This window comes from Epinephelus lanceolatus, chromosome 7 (genome assembly GCF_041903045.1).
Source record: "Epinephelus lanceolatus isolate andai-2023 chromosome 7, ASM4190304v1, whole genome shotgun sequence".
Classification (NCBI taxonomy): domain Eukaryota; kingdom Metazoa; phylum Chordata; class Actinopteri; order Perciformes; family Serranidae; genus Epinephelus; species Epinephelus lanceolatus.
Genome location: NC_135740.1, coordinates 34,187,579 through 34,203,485, shown reverse-complemented (window position 1 = coordinate 34,203,485; position 15,907 = coordinate 34,187,579). Strand labels below are relative to the sequence as shown.

Sequence of the window (15,907 nt, the reverse complement as noted above, 5' to 3'; positions counted from 1 at the left end):
GATCAGGGTGGACAAAGTATGAGCATAACGTTGAATCAGCACAACTCTTTAACATTTTCAGTAAAACTACCTTCATGAAAATTAGTTTCAGCCAGATGTAACTCTGCTCTATGAAGTTGTAACTATGCTACGTGCAACTAACATAATCGAAAATATCATTATACTTTTATTTTGGTAACGACGTCCTAACCTTCGGAGCTCTTCCGGTTTAGTGGAGCGGTTTATTTCACAGGCTGAGTTCTCCTTCCGGTTCAAACCTGCTTCGAACTTCATGAACCACAACAGCAGCCCGGTTCCTTCAGTGTGATACAAACAGATGTGTTACCAGTATTAACTCATTTTAATTAACGCTAGCTGCATCGAACATGGCCGGTTTACCTCCCGGAGACCCGCAGCTGGTCTCAATGATCGTCAACCACCTGAAAACACAGGGTCTCTTCGACCAGTTCAGGAGGGACTGCCTGGCAGACGTTGATACAAAGGTAACGGCTAAAAAAATATATTCATAACGGTTAATGTTTTACTGTTTAGCTACGTTTGGTTTGTCTTATAACTGGTAATATAACATTTATGGGTGAGTGTACTTTAGGTAACACTGAAAGCAGGTGTCTGTTTTGTGCTACCAAAGCGACAGCCTACTGTTAACACGTTAATGCTTAATCATTATTATTATCATGGGGCCAGGATATTAACTGTAGTCCAGTTTAGGGAAACAGTCAGGGGTCATTTTAAAGAAGTAACATGACGCATCAAATTGTCCTACGTTTGAGTCAGCCATTGATTTTCATTCATTTTAGTACAGCTTAAAATTCAAAGTAGAGAGTTGGTTAAGACGGACAGGTTATATTAATCCATCACATTAAGAGCTTATCACTTTTATTGACCTTATTTGGGCATAGTCAATAATCTTATTGCTAAATCAACCAGTTTATTACTTTAAATTATTTTCTTTTTTTCCCCTGACTTTATTAAGACCATAAATGTACTCCTAGTGAAGGTGAAAAAATACAGAAACTACCATAAAACATCATTATAACACCGAATAAGAAAACATGAATGTTATATTAATATTATATGGGTTATACATAGACAAATTCCTTTAGTTTGCCAAAAACTCATTCACAAATGACAAAGAGCAGCATTTTTTCCAAATTTATTTAAGCATTTATTGATTTATTTATTTTGTTATTCATTTATTTCATCATTTATCTTAGTATTTACTTATTTATATATATTTTTTAGCAGTGATCTATTGTGTTTTTTTTTCTTTATTTCTGTGCTTAATTATTTTTTCTGTATTTATTTATACATTTATTTCAGGAGTAATTTATTTACTGACACTGAAGACATTTTCTGTCTTCCATAATATCAAGGAGGGTGGACAAAGTATTAGTATAACATTGAATCAACACAACTCTTAAACAGTTTCAGTAAAACCTTCATAAAGATTATCTTAAGCCAGATGCAACGCTGCCCAATTAAGCAGCAACTATGCTACGTGTAAATATAGCTAACATAATTGAAAATATCATCACTGTCTCGCATTCATAAATGGCTGTATGTACTGTTGTACTTTATTGTGATAGCTAGTTAACTTTTTCGGGTATAGTCAATAATATTATTGCTAAATCAACCAGTTTATTTCTTTAAATTATCTTTTTTCTGACTTTATTAAAACAATAAATGTACTGAAGATTAGTGAAGGTAAGAAATATAGAAACCACTATAAACTCACTCGCAAATGACGAAGTGTAAACCTACATAGTGATGTTACTAATGTTTGAGGTAAATTAGAGCCCATAGAGTTTAACTTCCTGTTAACACTCTACTATAAACTGAAACATGATTTCAGTTATTGGAGGCTTTATATCAGACAGACTAGTAACACCATGATGTTTTTGACAGCTGATCAAATTTGGACACAAACAAATGGCCAAAGATGGAAAAGCACAGTATTAGTTTGGTTGCTTATTGTATTTAAAAGTTTGCAAAATGGCAGTTGACTCTCAAAACAGAACCAAAACAGTCTGCACTTTGTCATCTTTTTTTTTTTTTTTTTTTAAATCTAATTTTGAAAAAACAGCCTCTCGACTGTGATCACTTTGTTGTTTTTTTTTGTCTTGCAGCCAGCTTACTTGAACCTCAAACAAAGAGTGGACAACTTTGTCTCCAATCACCTCTCTAACCACACATGGAGCCCTCATCTGAACAAGAACCAGCTGAGAAACAACATCAGACAACTTGTGCTGCAGTAAGTGAGCATTGCTCGCTGTTTCTGATGTTTTAAAGCTAGTTTAATGTGCAAAGAACCCAGAGTTCAACCAAACTGTTCCTCTTAGATCTGGGATGCTGGAGCAGGGAGTGGACAGGATCGTAGCCCAGGTGGTGGATCCCAAAATCAACCACATCTTCAGGCCACAGGTGGAGAGGGTGGTCCGTGAGTTTCTGTCACCTGGCAGCTGCTCCGAGGAGCCACTGCCCCCTCTGCCTTTAACAGAGACCAAACCAGACAGCAGTATTCCTGAGCAAGGTACACAACACCTCATTCTTTTATCAACCATGAGAAACAGAATGATGAATGTCTCCATAAACAGTGTCTGGCTCACACTCACCTAGTTAACACATGATATTTTTACAGCCTCCTCGTCTGCTCCAGCTACCACTGCAGCCAGCGACGCCATGTCCATCCTGGACACCATAACTTCTCTGAACCAGGAGGCGAGCGTCAGGGCCAGCTCAGACAAAGGACGCAAAGGCCAAGATGAGCCCATGCAGCTGGTGGAGGACGGTGAGCAGGACATGAGCATTGTCGAAGAAGGAGACAGCCACCATGATGGAAGGACACAGGAGGAGGCAGACGAGCTGGCATCAGAGGTCCAGGCGTTAGAAGTGAAGACAGAGGACTCTCAGGATCAGATGGATCTGGGAAAAGAGGGGTTAACAGAGGAGGTGAAGATGGAAGAAGAGGAGTCAGGAGCTCCGGAGCAGACGGAGGAGGAGAGAGATAAAGCTGCCAGCAGAACAACTGGAAAACCCTCAGAGGAGAGGCAGGATGATGATCTGCTTAAATCTACCAGTCAGGCAAAGCAGAAAGCCAGAGAGAGGATAAAGGAAGGTGAGCTGTTGTACCCTCTGTGTTTGCTTCCAGTTTAAGAGCATTGAAACCTGCATGCACACATTATACTTGATAAACCCCATGTGACAGATAAGGGATTTATATGCATCGTCATGTGGAGACTTGTGGAGACTTTTACAAGAGATGTATAATCTGCTGGCTTGGTGTAAAGTTTTGTGGCTGAACAATGGCATGGATGATATCAAATTACAATCGTTTTTTTTTTTGTTTATCTCGGTTATTGCAAGAAATACAAGAAGAATACATGTTAGAGACACATACATATATATGAAAAACACAATGTTCCCTTTGAGTGAGGTTGTTTTTACGTAGTGGAAAAAACTGAGTTTGAAGTCTGACGTGTCTTTGTCCTGCAGAATACTTTTTGGAGGACTCTGACCTGGAGGGTCTGAGTGACATCACCGTGAGCTCCGTCCACACCAGCGACCTGTCGTCATTTGAGGAACAAAGTGAAGACGACGAGCAGCTGTCTGATTCCTCTGAAGAGGGCGAGCTCCCATCAGACGGTCTCAACTTTTTATTCCTGACTGAAATTTCACACAAACGTTGAACAATTTAGTTTCGAAAGTGTTAAATATGGTCTCTGCCACCACAGATTTATAATTTATAGCTTTATTCTCCTGTTTTGATAATAATGTTATTTCCTTTACCAGACCAAGATGAGAAAGCAGAAAAGAAACCAGCCAGTGGAGACACAGAAGAAGAAGAGCGCAAACCTCGCCGCAAGGCCTACGTCCACAAGCCCTTCCTCTACTCCCGTTACTATAGCGACTCGGATGATGAAATCACTGTGGAAGAACGCCGGAGATCTGCTGTGAGTTGTATTAATGTTAACATTGAAGGTTCAGCTAGGGCAGGGTAATATATCGATGTTATGTAGATATCGTGATATGAGACTAGATATCATCTTAGATTTTGGATATTGTAATATCTAAGTGTTGTCTTTTCCTGGTTTTAAAAGCTGCATTAAAATAAAGTAATGAGACTCCTCTAGCTGTTTTATTATTTACCTTTACCCATTTAGTCATTATATCCACATTACTGATGATTATTGATCAAAAGTCTCACTGTGTATATTGTGAAAGCACCAATAGTCAACCCTACAATATTGTTGCAATACTAATATTGAGGTGTTAGGTCAAAAATATTGTGATCTCTTACCTTCTCCGTGTAGCCCAGCACCAGATACAGTGTTAGCAGTGCTTTAATTATATTTCAAGCTAAATCAGAGGCTGTATTTGGCAAATGAGTTGATCACAAGCTTTAAAAACACACTGATATTTGTGGTAATTTGTTTTAATTATTGGCTTATTTCACTGCCGTCTCTCCACTGTGTTCTCATAGGCAAAGGACAAAGAGGAAAGGCTGCTGAAGAGACAACAGAACAGAGAGCGAATGGAAGAGAAGCGTAAACAGAAGGCAGCACAGGCTGAAGAACAAGGTAACTTTTGTCTGGCACCCGTTTTGTGTCATGTGCATATAGCTGTGGGTTTGAATTTGGCTCCAGAGCTTCTTATCATCTCATGTTTTTGACCTCTTCTACTATTTTCCTTTTGTTTCTCCCCACTGTGTACTACTCAAGAGTTGAGACATGTCTAGCATTTTTTAGTATCATTCCATGTTCTCATAGTTTGCATCTTAAAAATCAAACGTCCTCAAAATAGCTTTGTTTACTCTCAACTGTCACGTCATTTACCAGGTTTTATTTCCTACACAGATCACAAAAAACAAAAGAGTGGAGACACTGCTGGGCTGGAGGGCCCCAGGGCCAAAGAGGCACGCAAAGAAAGGAAAGTTCTGGAGAAAAAAATGGCTCTCAACAGAAAGAGGAAGCTCGACTCAAGGTAAGTAATCGGAAACTTGCTCAGCTGCTGCTGAACAAAACAGCCAAATGTACAGATATACAAAATATATAAATATGAATGCATTCATCTATTTCATCCTTCAGGAAAGAGGAAGATGTTTCAAGCAAAAAGAAAGGAGATGCAGAAGGATCCAAGAAAGCGGTACATGAAAGTTATCATGATTAACACAGATTTTATTATGAGTAACAGGTTTGCAACAGGATTGGTGACTTTTTTTAAAGCTTTTATGTTTTTGTTGTTTCAAATTCAGGAAGTAAAATCTACAACGTCAAAACCTCCACAACCGAAACTGATCAGAAACCTGTCAGAATCAGCATTGTCTGATGAGAGGCACAGAAGGATGAGTGGCAGCGTCTCCGAAGACTCCAGTGAACCCAAAAAGCTGACGGACAAAGGCCGGACTCACTCCTTCATCCTGGAGTTGGAGCAAGGCTCCCAGGAGGCTCTCAAACAGCGCTCAGTTGGGAAATTTGACAGGCTGTCCCGTAAAGAACTTCACCCTAAAGAACGCAAAGAGAAAGAACGCAGCTTGTCAGATGAACGTGCCAAACTTAAACAAAAGCTGGAGAAAAAATCTGAACATCAGGCAGATGAATCTCAGCAGAAGGAAGGTGTCGCCATTAAAGTGCCGTCTGAAGACAAAGGTGAGAAGAAGCTGAAGATTAAAAGTGAGAAGAAAACAGCTGGAACCACGAGGGAAGGAAAGTTGTCAGAAGGTTTGGCAGACGAGGGTCCTAAAGATGCTTCTGTCAAGAAGGCGAAAACTCCATCGATGGAGACTGTCAAAGCAGAGAAGGACAAAATTAGAGAAAAGGAGAAAGATAAGGAAAAGAGCAAAGAAAAGGAAAAGGCCAAAGGCGAGAAAACTTCAGCTAAAAGTGATTTCAAGCAGCTGCTCCGCCCTGATTCTGCCGGCTCCTCCGAGGATCGGTCTGACATGGAGCCCGATGGCAGCAAGAAGAAAGATAAACACTCCAAGGAAGTCCTGAAGAGATCAAAGAGCCACAGTGAGGACAGGCCAGGAGACAAACCCAAATCTAAAACTGACAGTAAAGACAGCGAGAAGGAAAAGACTAAGGCAGATCAAGACAGCCAGAAATCGAACAAGTCCAGCTCTGAAACGGACAAAGATCCAAAAAGGGTAAAACCAACAGAAAAAGGAAGAACCATGGAAAAATCTAAATCAAAATCCAAAGAGGAAACAAAGACTTTATTGTCATCAAAGACAGATAAAGTTCAGAGTTCTGAAGTCAAACCTACAGGAAGTGCACCCATCAGCAAACCTGAGGCGACAAAGGAGAAGAAAAAAGAGGGGAATGCAAAGGAGCAGCGTAAAGTCTCCGAGGAACCTCTGCATGACAAATCAGACATTAAAACTGCAAAGAAGAAAACCGAGAAGAAGGATAAAGTCCCAGAAAAGAAAGATGACAGCCAAGAGGAGAAGAAAGCAGCCAGAGAAGACAAACTGGAAAAGTCTGATAAATCTTCAAAGTCCTCACTTTCCTCAGCTGAAGCAGACGACCTGCTGAAGAAACGCTCTCTCCTCCAAGACACCAGCACAGACTCCGACCCCGTCACCACCACCGTCACCACCTCCTTCTCAGACGATACTTGTGACGCACTAAGCGACATCACCCCTGAGCCTCCTGAGGGCGAAACGGAGTCACGGCTGAGCGACATTCCAGCTGTGCCGGCCGAGGCTGACGCTCTGTTGGCTCTCATGGACGTCTGTACCTCAGCAGAGGCGAGACTTCCCCCTGAGAGCAGTCGGGAGGATGTGACGCCTGAGATGCAGGATGCTGACATGAAGATGCAAGAGGCAGCTCTGACTCTGCTCTCCATGGACCCCGACAGCACAGTTTCCTCCACCTTAATGTGTCACAGCACCAGAGAAGAACCAGAGGTGAGTCAGAGTGAGACTTCACCACAGCCGATGGAAACCAGTGCAGCTGAACAGGAAGAGCCTGTAATGACTGCGCAAACAGCTGCTGAAGCTGAGCCGTCACCAGTTACAACGCAACAAATTGTTGAGTTTGTTGGTGAAAAACCGAACACTGCAGGTAAATACAAAACAGTAACAGCAAAATGTGTGTATTATTTAATACATAAACATGTCAGAATGTTTCCCTAAATAGAAATATGTATCTCTTATAGATGTGTCTGAAAATTTGGAGAAAGAAATGGATGTGGAGGCTTCACAGGTAAAAAAAAAAAAAAAAAAGAAAAAAAAAAAAAGTCACATTTGTAAAATCAAATTGCCTTTGTCCTGTTTAGAGATAAGGACATCCTTCCTAGCCTTTTTAGTCTATTTCACTACTCCCTGCAAGCTTTTTTTAAAATGGAAAATGTATAATGCTATTTACACTGAACTGAACACCGTTTTAAGTAAAAGACTTGAGACTTTTTTATGCACAGAGAAGACTTATTTCTCTCAAATTTTGGTCACAAATATGTTAAAATCCATGTTAGTGAGCACTTCCCTGTAATTTTCAATTCAATTTTATTTATAAAGCCAAATATCACAAATCACAATATGCCTCACAGGGCTTTACAGTATACGACATCCCTCTGTCCTTTGGACCCTCACAGCGGATAAGAAAAAACTTGCCCAAAAAAACCCTTTAACGGGGAAAAAAATGGTAGAAACCTCAGAAAGAGCAACTGAGGAGGGATCTGTCTTCCAGGATGGACAGACGTGCAATAGATGTTGTGTGACTTCTTGATATGTCACACCTGTCAGGGGAATGGATTATCTTGAAGAAGGATAAGTGCTCACTAACAACAGTGACATTAACAAATTCACACACATAATTAAGTCTTGTGTGCATAAAAAAACTTAGATCTTATGTTTCAACTCGTGAAAATGGGAACAAAGACAAAAGTGCTGCATCTATATTTTTGTTTAGTGAAGATAATTCTGGAAGTAGTATTTTCTAAGGTGTTACTGTGCTGTGGAAAATTACTCCTCTGTCTTCTACATAGGAGGAAGACACTATCTCAAGTGAATGTCAGCCTCTTTTAAATGAGGATGAAGCCAAAGATGCAGAAACTGCTCCTGAAACACAGCCAGTTGGAAATATGGCAGCAGCAGCAGCAGCAGCAGCAGAAGAAGAAGAAGAAGCAGCAGCAGCAGAGGAAGCAACAGCAGAAGAAGAAGCAGCAGCAGAGGAAGCAACAGCAGAGGAAGCAGCAGCAGCAGAAGAAGAAGCAGCAGCAGAAGCAGCAGCAGAAGAAGAAGCAGCAGCAGAAGCAGAGGCAGCAGAAGCAGTGGCTGGTGAAGAAGGTAAACTTAATTATCTCTTACTTTTGATTAAATTTACATCTTATTTCTTGTGTTTTGAACCATGCAATTATAATTTCATGTGATTTCCAATGTGAGGTCGGTGGGTCGATGAAGATCATGGTGCTCATTCCCTTTTTTAACTTTCTACAATATTTCAGCTGCTGGTGCTGTCGTGTCAGAAGCAGAGGAGACGAGAGGAGCCACAGAGGAAAGAATAACTGCAGCTGACGCCAATGAACAAATCTCAGAAATTCCCACAACACAAGGTGAGTGCTTGGAAACTTTCTTAATGAAAAAATAAAACAAAAATGGGCTTTCTTTGCCTGACCGTTAATTGTTAATTATTATTGTCTATTAATAAAATTATTAGATCAAGATTGCAAACAGTCTCACATTTAAATTCAAAACCCCATTTTTAAAAATTGCTTCTTGGTGATTTTATTTATGTCATTTTATCTTGTTTACTCTTGTGTTTAGTTTTTGGATTTTAGTTACTTTGATTCTCTGTTTAAAATGTGTTATGTTTGTTATTTTAAAGCACGTTGTAAGTGTTTTGAAAGTTTATATTAAAAACTTTTATTATTATGTAATTATTAATAATAATTTTGCGTCACATTGTTACTTTAGATCAAACTGAGCCAGAAGTCACAGACACAAAGACGAGCCCCAAGGTGAGGTATCATTTATGGTTTTAATTGTTGCACTTTCTTAAATTGTTCGTGCAAAACTAAAATTCAAATTCGTCCCTCTAAACCAACAGGCAGAGGAAGCTGAGAGTGAGAAAGCGGAGGAAGAAAATGTTGCACCAGAGAAGAGTGACACACAAACTGTAAGTGTTCAACCGCAGTGATGATCACTTAATCTTTGTTCAGATGTAATACGTGTTATAGTTCCTCTGTTAATCTGTGAATCTTGTAAATTGTGTTCAGATGGAGCCGGAGAAGACAGAGGAGATCAGAGAAAGTGGACCTGAGAGTCAGTCCAAACTGGTCAAACAAATCAGTGAGTCATGTGACTTTTTAAAAAACTACTCTCATGTTTGGATCTTCCTCACTGCACCTTCAGGAAGCTGAAACTAGAAGTGAAAACTAATTTTCTTGTTATGTTTTTTCTTATTCCTCCACTGTAGATGTTGGTCTTTTCACAGTTTTCTCAGTCAGTGATATTTGTTTGTATTTTCCAGGTAATGTCTCCAGCACAGACAGCCAGGACGACGAGAAGGGATCAGACCTGTCAGAGAAAGTAAGGCTGCACAGTTTGTTTGAAATTCAACTCTTACATAGTTGATAAATGTAGGTGATGATACAGTACACTACCTTTTTTTGTCGTGTAGGAAGAGAAGACAGAGAGGAGAGGAAGACGTAAACGAAAGCTTTCCACACAGAAAGTTGAAGCAGTGAAAGAATCAGGTGAGATTTTCTTTCCACTGCAAAATTTCAAAGATTAGTAAAAGTTTGTGATGTTTAGATTTGGAAGATATTAGCTCCCTCTCACAGCCTTACCTTATTAATTAATGTGTTTGTCTCTGTGACTGATCAGGTGATAAGAGGGATGAAAAGGAAAGTAAAGAGCAGCCGTCTGCTGAGGTAACTCGTCTTTGTCACATCGCCTCAATCATAAAATAACCACGTACTTTGCAAACTATTTCGCATGTATGTGTTTTTATTTGACATCTGTATCAGTTTATTTGACTCCACATTGATTTGCTCATGGACTTTTATTCTTACCTTCAGGAACCAGAGCAGGAGAAGGCTGCAGAAGTCAGAACACCACGCAGGGGTCGATCATCCAAAATCACCGAGGAGGCGGAGAAGGACCAACCGAAAGAAGCTGAGAAATTGGAGGAGACTCCGAGCCGCGGGGGGAGACGTTCAGGAGCTGCTGCCAAAGAAACCACTGCTGGTGAGAGCCACTTTGAATTAGACAAAGAAAGATGTTGTTTAAGTCTGAAAACGTTTTATTTTATGATAGACTTTTCATCCTAGTTGTCATATTGTCCTGCTATCAGCCATATTATACTGTGCACCAGCCAAAATATTCACACTGAGTCAAGATATTAAGATATGTAGAATGGAATCAAATGTTTTAAATAGTTGTTGAACATTTTTCCTCTGATTCACACTGCTGATGGAAACATATTGTCCCAAGTCTATAAAGATTTAACGTTTATTATACTTTTTAATGAAGAAGCTATCCTTGTCTATGCTCGCTTATAGGTGCTGCAGAACAATGTAAAAGTTTTGAGTCTGCTTTCTGTGATTTATTTATCCTCAGATAATCAGGAGAAGGATGAGAGTAAAGACGAGGAGAGCACTGAGAAAGAAGAGGTACGTTAACAAATGTGCAACATGTACGCACACATACTGTGAGATACTTAACAATACTTAACATTATCAGGTGTATTACTACAAGGACAAGCTGTACATTTAATCCCGGGGGCGGCAAGGCTGGAAATAGCTGCAGGGCAGTGTGTGAAGGAGTGCCAACGTGCATCTTGCTGCCGCCGGTGTAGGTTTATATATTGAAAATAGCAGGAGTGTATTTTTTGACACGCTGCATTCGCTACCAGTGTGTTTTGGCCCACACTCTGTTTCAGGACATGTGACTTTATGCAATAGCGGTTAAACATTTTGTAGAGGACATAAGCATTGAGTGCATCCCACTGTACCTCATATTTTATAGTGTTTTTAACAATATTCTCCCAATCTGTAGAGAACTGAAGAGGAAAGTGGACCAAAGGAAAGTGCACAGCAAGAAAGTCAAGACAATCTGCCGTCTCCTGTTCCTGAAGATGCTGAAGCTGCAGGAAGCTCCGCCTCCAAAGAGACCACTGACGCACGTACGCTTGTTTTTAATTCAAGTCATCCGTCTCCTTCCTGTTTTTTTGATTGCAGTGTCTTTGTACTTGTGTACAAGCACACTATAAATGGCCGGTAACATTATGGAGAGGTTTGGCTACATGTCTGCCAGAGCAGGCATTACCAGCTCAGAGAATAAGTGAGCCAAACTTCTGCAGCTAATTGGTGCATTTCATAGCATGACGTCGAGAGTTAAACAAGTTTTATTTTGCTGTCATCACCGTTAACAGCCTGTAAAATGAGTAATGTGGCAATGATAGTTGACATGAGGGAAAGCTGGCAGCTTTGCTGTGAGTTAAACCTAAAATACTGGATTACAAATATTTTCTGGGTGGTCCTTATGCGTGAGAGAGATGATGGGGTTTTAATCAGTTTATCATTTTTCCATTTCAGATGAACCAGCAGTGAAGAGGAAGAGGTCAGAGGAAATGGAGGAATCTATGGAGGTGAGATTAAAATGTTCTTTGCATTCAGGTCTTCCTTCTTAGTCTGTGTTCACTTCCCTATTAATGTATACTACGTGTTTTCAAAAATAATATATGATTCTACAGGAAACTCAGGCTGAAGAGGAGGTAGAGATGGACAACAGTCAACAAGAACAAAGTGAGCAACAACCTGACAGTGGTAAGAAAACACACACACTTGAAACGCTTTTTCTTAAATGAAATAATCATTACTGCAGGTTCTTGAATACTGCATCTAAAACACAGTGTACAGTAGGGACAAAACATCACAACATTATCTGAGTCAGGAGTAACTTGAGTTACCTTGATCATTAAAGTCTCTGTATTGTACATTTTTCTTTTTTTTCCCTAGTTTGTTCCCCCTCAGTGAGTCAGACAGAGGGTGAGGAGGAGGTCACAGAGGAGCTCTGCAGCGGGAAGAAACCAGATGATGTATGTTGGCAGTAAAATTCAGAAACTACAGTTGTTCTGTTCAAATATGTATCTGAATGTTGTAAACATTGTATGTGCATCCATCACTGTTGGTGTACTGTCTGTATTGTCTGTGCAATAACTTAAAACAAGTTTAATCCTCTGATCTTTAAAGCTTTGGCTCCGTACGTCAATCATTCACTGTTTTATTCAAGCTCTCATCAGACTCAGGGACTTAAATATTTATTGTTATCTCTCCAGGCTGAGGAGGAGCAGCAACAGGAGGACCAAGAGACGACTCCAAAGAGACCTGGGCGGAGAGGTCGGCCGAAAGCAGCAGCAACAACAGAGGATTCAGGTGAGGACATTTAAAGCTTGATCTAAAACAAACTAGAAAAGTTTTGTTACAAAGAAAGGAGATAATCCCTACTTAACTGTTATTACTAATTATTGTTTTAAGCTTTACACTGCTGCTGGACAAGAATGTAGGTGCTATGTTGGTGAAAGATAAAACTGTTTTCTCATGTTAGTAGAAAGGACGAGCAGATTTGTGATTAGATAGAATAAGATAATCCTAATTTGTAAAGAATAAAAAATATATAAAATACTTACTTACCAACAGTATACACTACATATAAACAATAACTTAATAAAAAGTGGGAGAATTTTTACTGTACATCTATAAATATGTTAATACTAAATAATTATATAGCTCCAGTGAAGTGTCTGAGATGGAGTTTGGATATCAAAGCCATGATGCAGGCTGTGTTTTATCATCTTTCCAACAGATAAAAAGGACAAAAAGGCAGAAGAAAGTGAGCAGAATGACGAAGAGGAGGACGACGATGGTGACAAAGAAGGGGAAGAAAAGGGAACTGCAACCAGAGCGACCACACGCTTAGCATCTCGCCTGGAGGCTGAAAGGTAATTGAACAGCTCATGGACACAAATACATCATAATAACAAAATAATACCTATAATATAAATGTACCAGTGGTTCTCCAGTATCAGGACTGCACACAATTATGGACCTTCAGTCTTCACTGGAACTGCCCTATCTGTTAACACAATTTATGGTTTAAAAAAAACATACAGTAAAAGACAGTATTTCACATTAAATGAGACCATTTACATCTTAAAAACATGGTTGATCATAAAACACCAGAACACCTGCAGATAAAACCAAATACAGCTACCTGAGACATGATGAATGAGCCTCTGATTGTTTCAGTGCTGAATGTTTGCACCCAGCAGGCTTCATCACTGTCACATCCTATTAAAAGAAAGCCGGTGGAAGATTTAGCACTACAGCAACAACTGTTGTTTCATATTTGTTTTTACTGCTCCTCAGAAACAAGCCAAGCAAACCATCCACCCGGGCGAGTCGACAGAGCGGTAAAGAGGAGACCGCAGCTGGCACACGGTGAGTTTGTCTCATTGAGGTTCAACACAACGAACGACCACGAGGTCGCCACTCTGTGAAAGGGAACATTTTCCCAAAAGTTTTCCCGGAATTTCAAAATGGTTTTGAGTTATGAAGTCCCAAAATAAAAATATGAAATCACTTTGAATGGCCTCAGATGTTTGTGTTAAACATCTGGAATTATACTGCAGGTATACAATCAGTGTCTATAAAAGACTTGTGAATAATTTGATTTGATAATATGTACAATCTGTATTTTAGGTGGGAGGCTTCATGTTCTTAGTGTGACTTCATTACATACCTAGAGTATCCACGGGTCTTTAAAATCTGTAAAATCTCAAATAAATTTAAACTATATTAAATGGCCAAAGTTCACTCAGAAATGTATAAAAAATAGGGGATTACTTCTCCGATAAGAGTCTATAAAAATTAAAATATATACATATATGTTGTACAACTCTTGTCCAGTACACTAAGCTTAATTTCACTCACCAAATTCTTTTGGCTGACGTGCCTTCTTCCAAATTTTTTTCTGGTTTCTTTAGATAAACTGTAGAGACTCTGTACACTTATAGGTCATCATTACCTTTTTTTAAAAAGAAAAATACTTTTTACAGATTTACTCTCGGAGATACACAGATTTAAAAGGTGAAGTTATCATAAATACAAAAGATATAATATCACAAACTTTTCAAAATGAGTTTAAAACAAACAACAAACATACCTTATCAGTACCTATGTATTTAAGGGATGAGTGATTCCCATTATAACTGTATGCAATGTTTATTTTTTGTCTTTTAAATATGTGAGAAAATGCATTTTACTACTTCAGTTAATGTTTTTCTGGGGGGTTGTTTCTTTAAATTAAAATTGCCCGTTCCACAGTCCAGTCCAGTTGTGGCTAAGGTGATACGTGTGAGTGTGTGTGAGTGGACTTAGGAGGTGTTAAACAGTCTCATTGCCGTGGGGACGAAGGATCTCCTGAAACGCTCAGTTCTGCATTTGTAGTTTTTTAGGAAATTTTGTCAGAAATGATTCTTCATTTTGTTTTTTAACTCAAATTAAATTCCAGTTAACGTTACAAAAGTCTTATAAATCTGTCTCATGTCCAGACTTTACTCTTTAAGGGGAACGTGGACGCGCCAGGTTCACTTACATGTAGTGAAGGACTTCTTGTTATTCCAACACTTTTCACGCTTGAATTAACAAAGACAAATTTTCACAGCACCTAAATATGACACTTTAGACAAACGGACTGACACTCTCTCCTTGTTTCCCTCCTGCAGCGGGACGAGGGGCCAGGCAGCAGCGGCAGCAGCAGCGGCGAAGGGGGGCCGTAAACGTGAGGCCAGCCCCCCTGCGGTGCGAACGCGGGGAGGACAGAAATCAGAGGAGCCCCCTACCAAGAGAGCCAAACGCTAAAACTTCAGACAGCGGTGGACTGATTCACCCCGGCAGCGTTTTCTCTCCACTCCATATTCAAAGTCAGTTTTGTTGTCGGGGGGTCAGAGAGCGTCTACAGTCGGCACATGAAGCTGTTTCTGCTTCATTGACTGTAGATATTGAAAGGCTCTGGATAGTATTAAACTCTCTCCTCTGATGGCCGAGTGTAAACCTGAGGATCTGTGCAGGAATCCCCTCAGAATACCTTCTACTGCACTACGCCCAGATGGTTTGGATCAGACTTCATCATTCCTGCGTTTATTCAGTAATACCCAGTGAATCAGAGCATTTCAGGCCAATCACAGGCCTAACGAGCTGCCGAGTCACGCTTTGACATGAAGAGGGTGAATTGAAATTGAGTGTTTCAGTTCCTGCTGAGACTGTGAGTCCGTACACCTGTACATAGAAATCACTGTGAATTTTATAATTTAATATTCATTCTGTGAATGAAAGGAGACGTTTTCTTTACCACTATTTTTAAGTTTTTGTTTTTACACTTTGTTTTTACATCATCCAGGGGGTAAGGGAAGTTGTTTTTTTTTTTTTTGCTTGAAACAACAGCAGTATTAGATGAGAGACAACACAGTACGTGAACTTTTATCTATAAACTGACCCTTCATGACATATTTGTAACAACAGCCGCTGCACACAAAGTTTCTTACTCTCTATACGGAGGTAATCTCGTTACATGTATTGTTTTACATTAAGTGTATATCAATATAATGGTGTTAGATATCTCGCCTACCTGTCAATGTAAAGATTTGTTGTTGTTTTTTCATAAATGTAAAAATACTGAATATTGCTTCCTTTTTTTCAATGTTTCTTACTTGTGGTCAATAACTAGAATTTGTATTTTTTTATTTTTAACAAAACTTCTTCAAAAATAGAGGCAAATGAAAGTAAATTGGTGTCTTATTATTTTTAAGTGAGGTCTTACGTTTTTATTTTTATAGACTCGTAAATCCATGAGCATTGTGGTTAAAACATTCACACATGTTTTTATATCCATAATATCCTGGAAAAA

The 15,907-nt window shown here is 39.5% G+C and overlaps 1 protein-coding gene across 1 annotated transcript; it reads left to right on the top strand.

Annotated features, from left to right (window-relative positions):
* The first annotated feature begins 250 nt into the window (after window positions 1-250).
* On the top strand, window positions 251-15,685 carry bod1l1 (biorientation of chromosomes in cell division 1-like 1). The gene is made up of 29 exons (XM_078169463.1): window positions 251-482; window positions 2,127-2,251; window positions 2,340-2,530; window positions 2,639-3,115; window positions 3,493-3,642; window positions 3,790-3,950; window positions 4,481-4,577; window positions 4,854-4,980; window positions 5,085-5,142; window positions 5,252-7,061; window positions 7,156-7,202; window positions 7,984-8,284; window positions 8,443-8,550; window positions 8,912-8,955; window positions 9,045-9,113; window positions 9,214-9,286; window positions 9,468-9,526; window positions 9,618-9,693; window positions 9,824-9,870; window positions 10,018-10,186; window positions 10,559-10,611; window positions 10,997-11,123; window positions 11,536-11,588; window positions 11,694-11,766; window positions 11,959-12,038; window positions 12,279-12,375; window positions 12,806-12,941; window positions 13,369-13,440; window positions 14,727-15,685. Exons 1-29 carry the CDS (start codon window positions 366-368, stop codon window positions 14,860-14,862), a joined length of 5,133 nt encoding a protein of 1,710 aa, XP_078025589.1. The 5' UTR covers window positions 251-365; the 3' UTR covers window positions 14,863-15,685.
* Window positions 15,686-15,907: the final 222 nt, after the last annotated feature.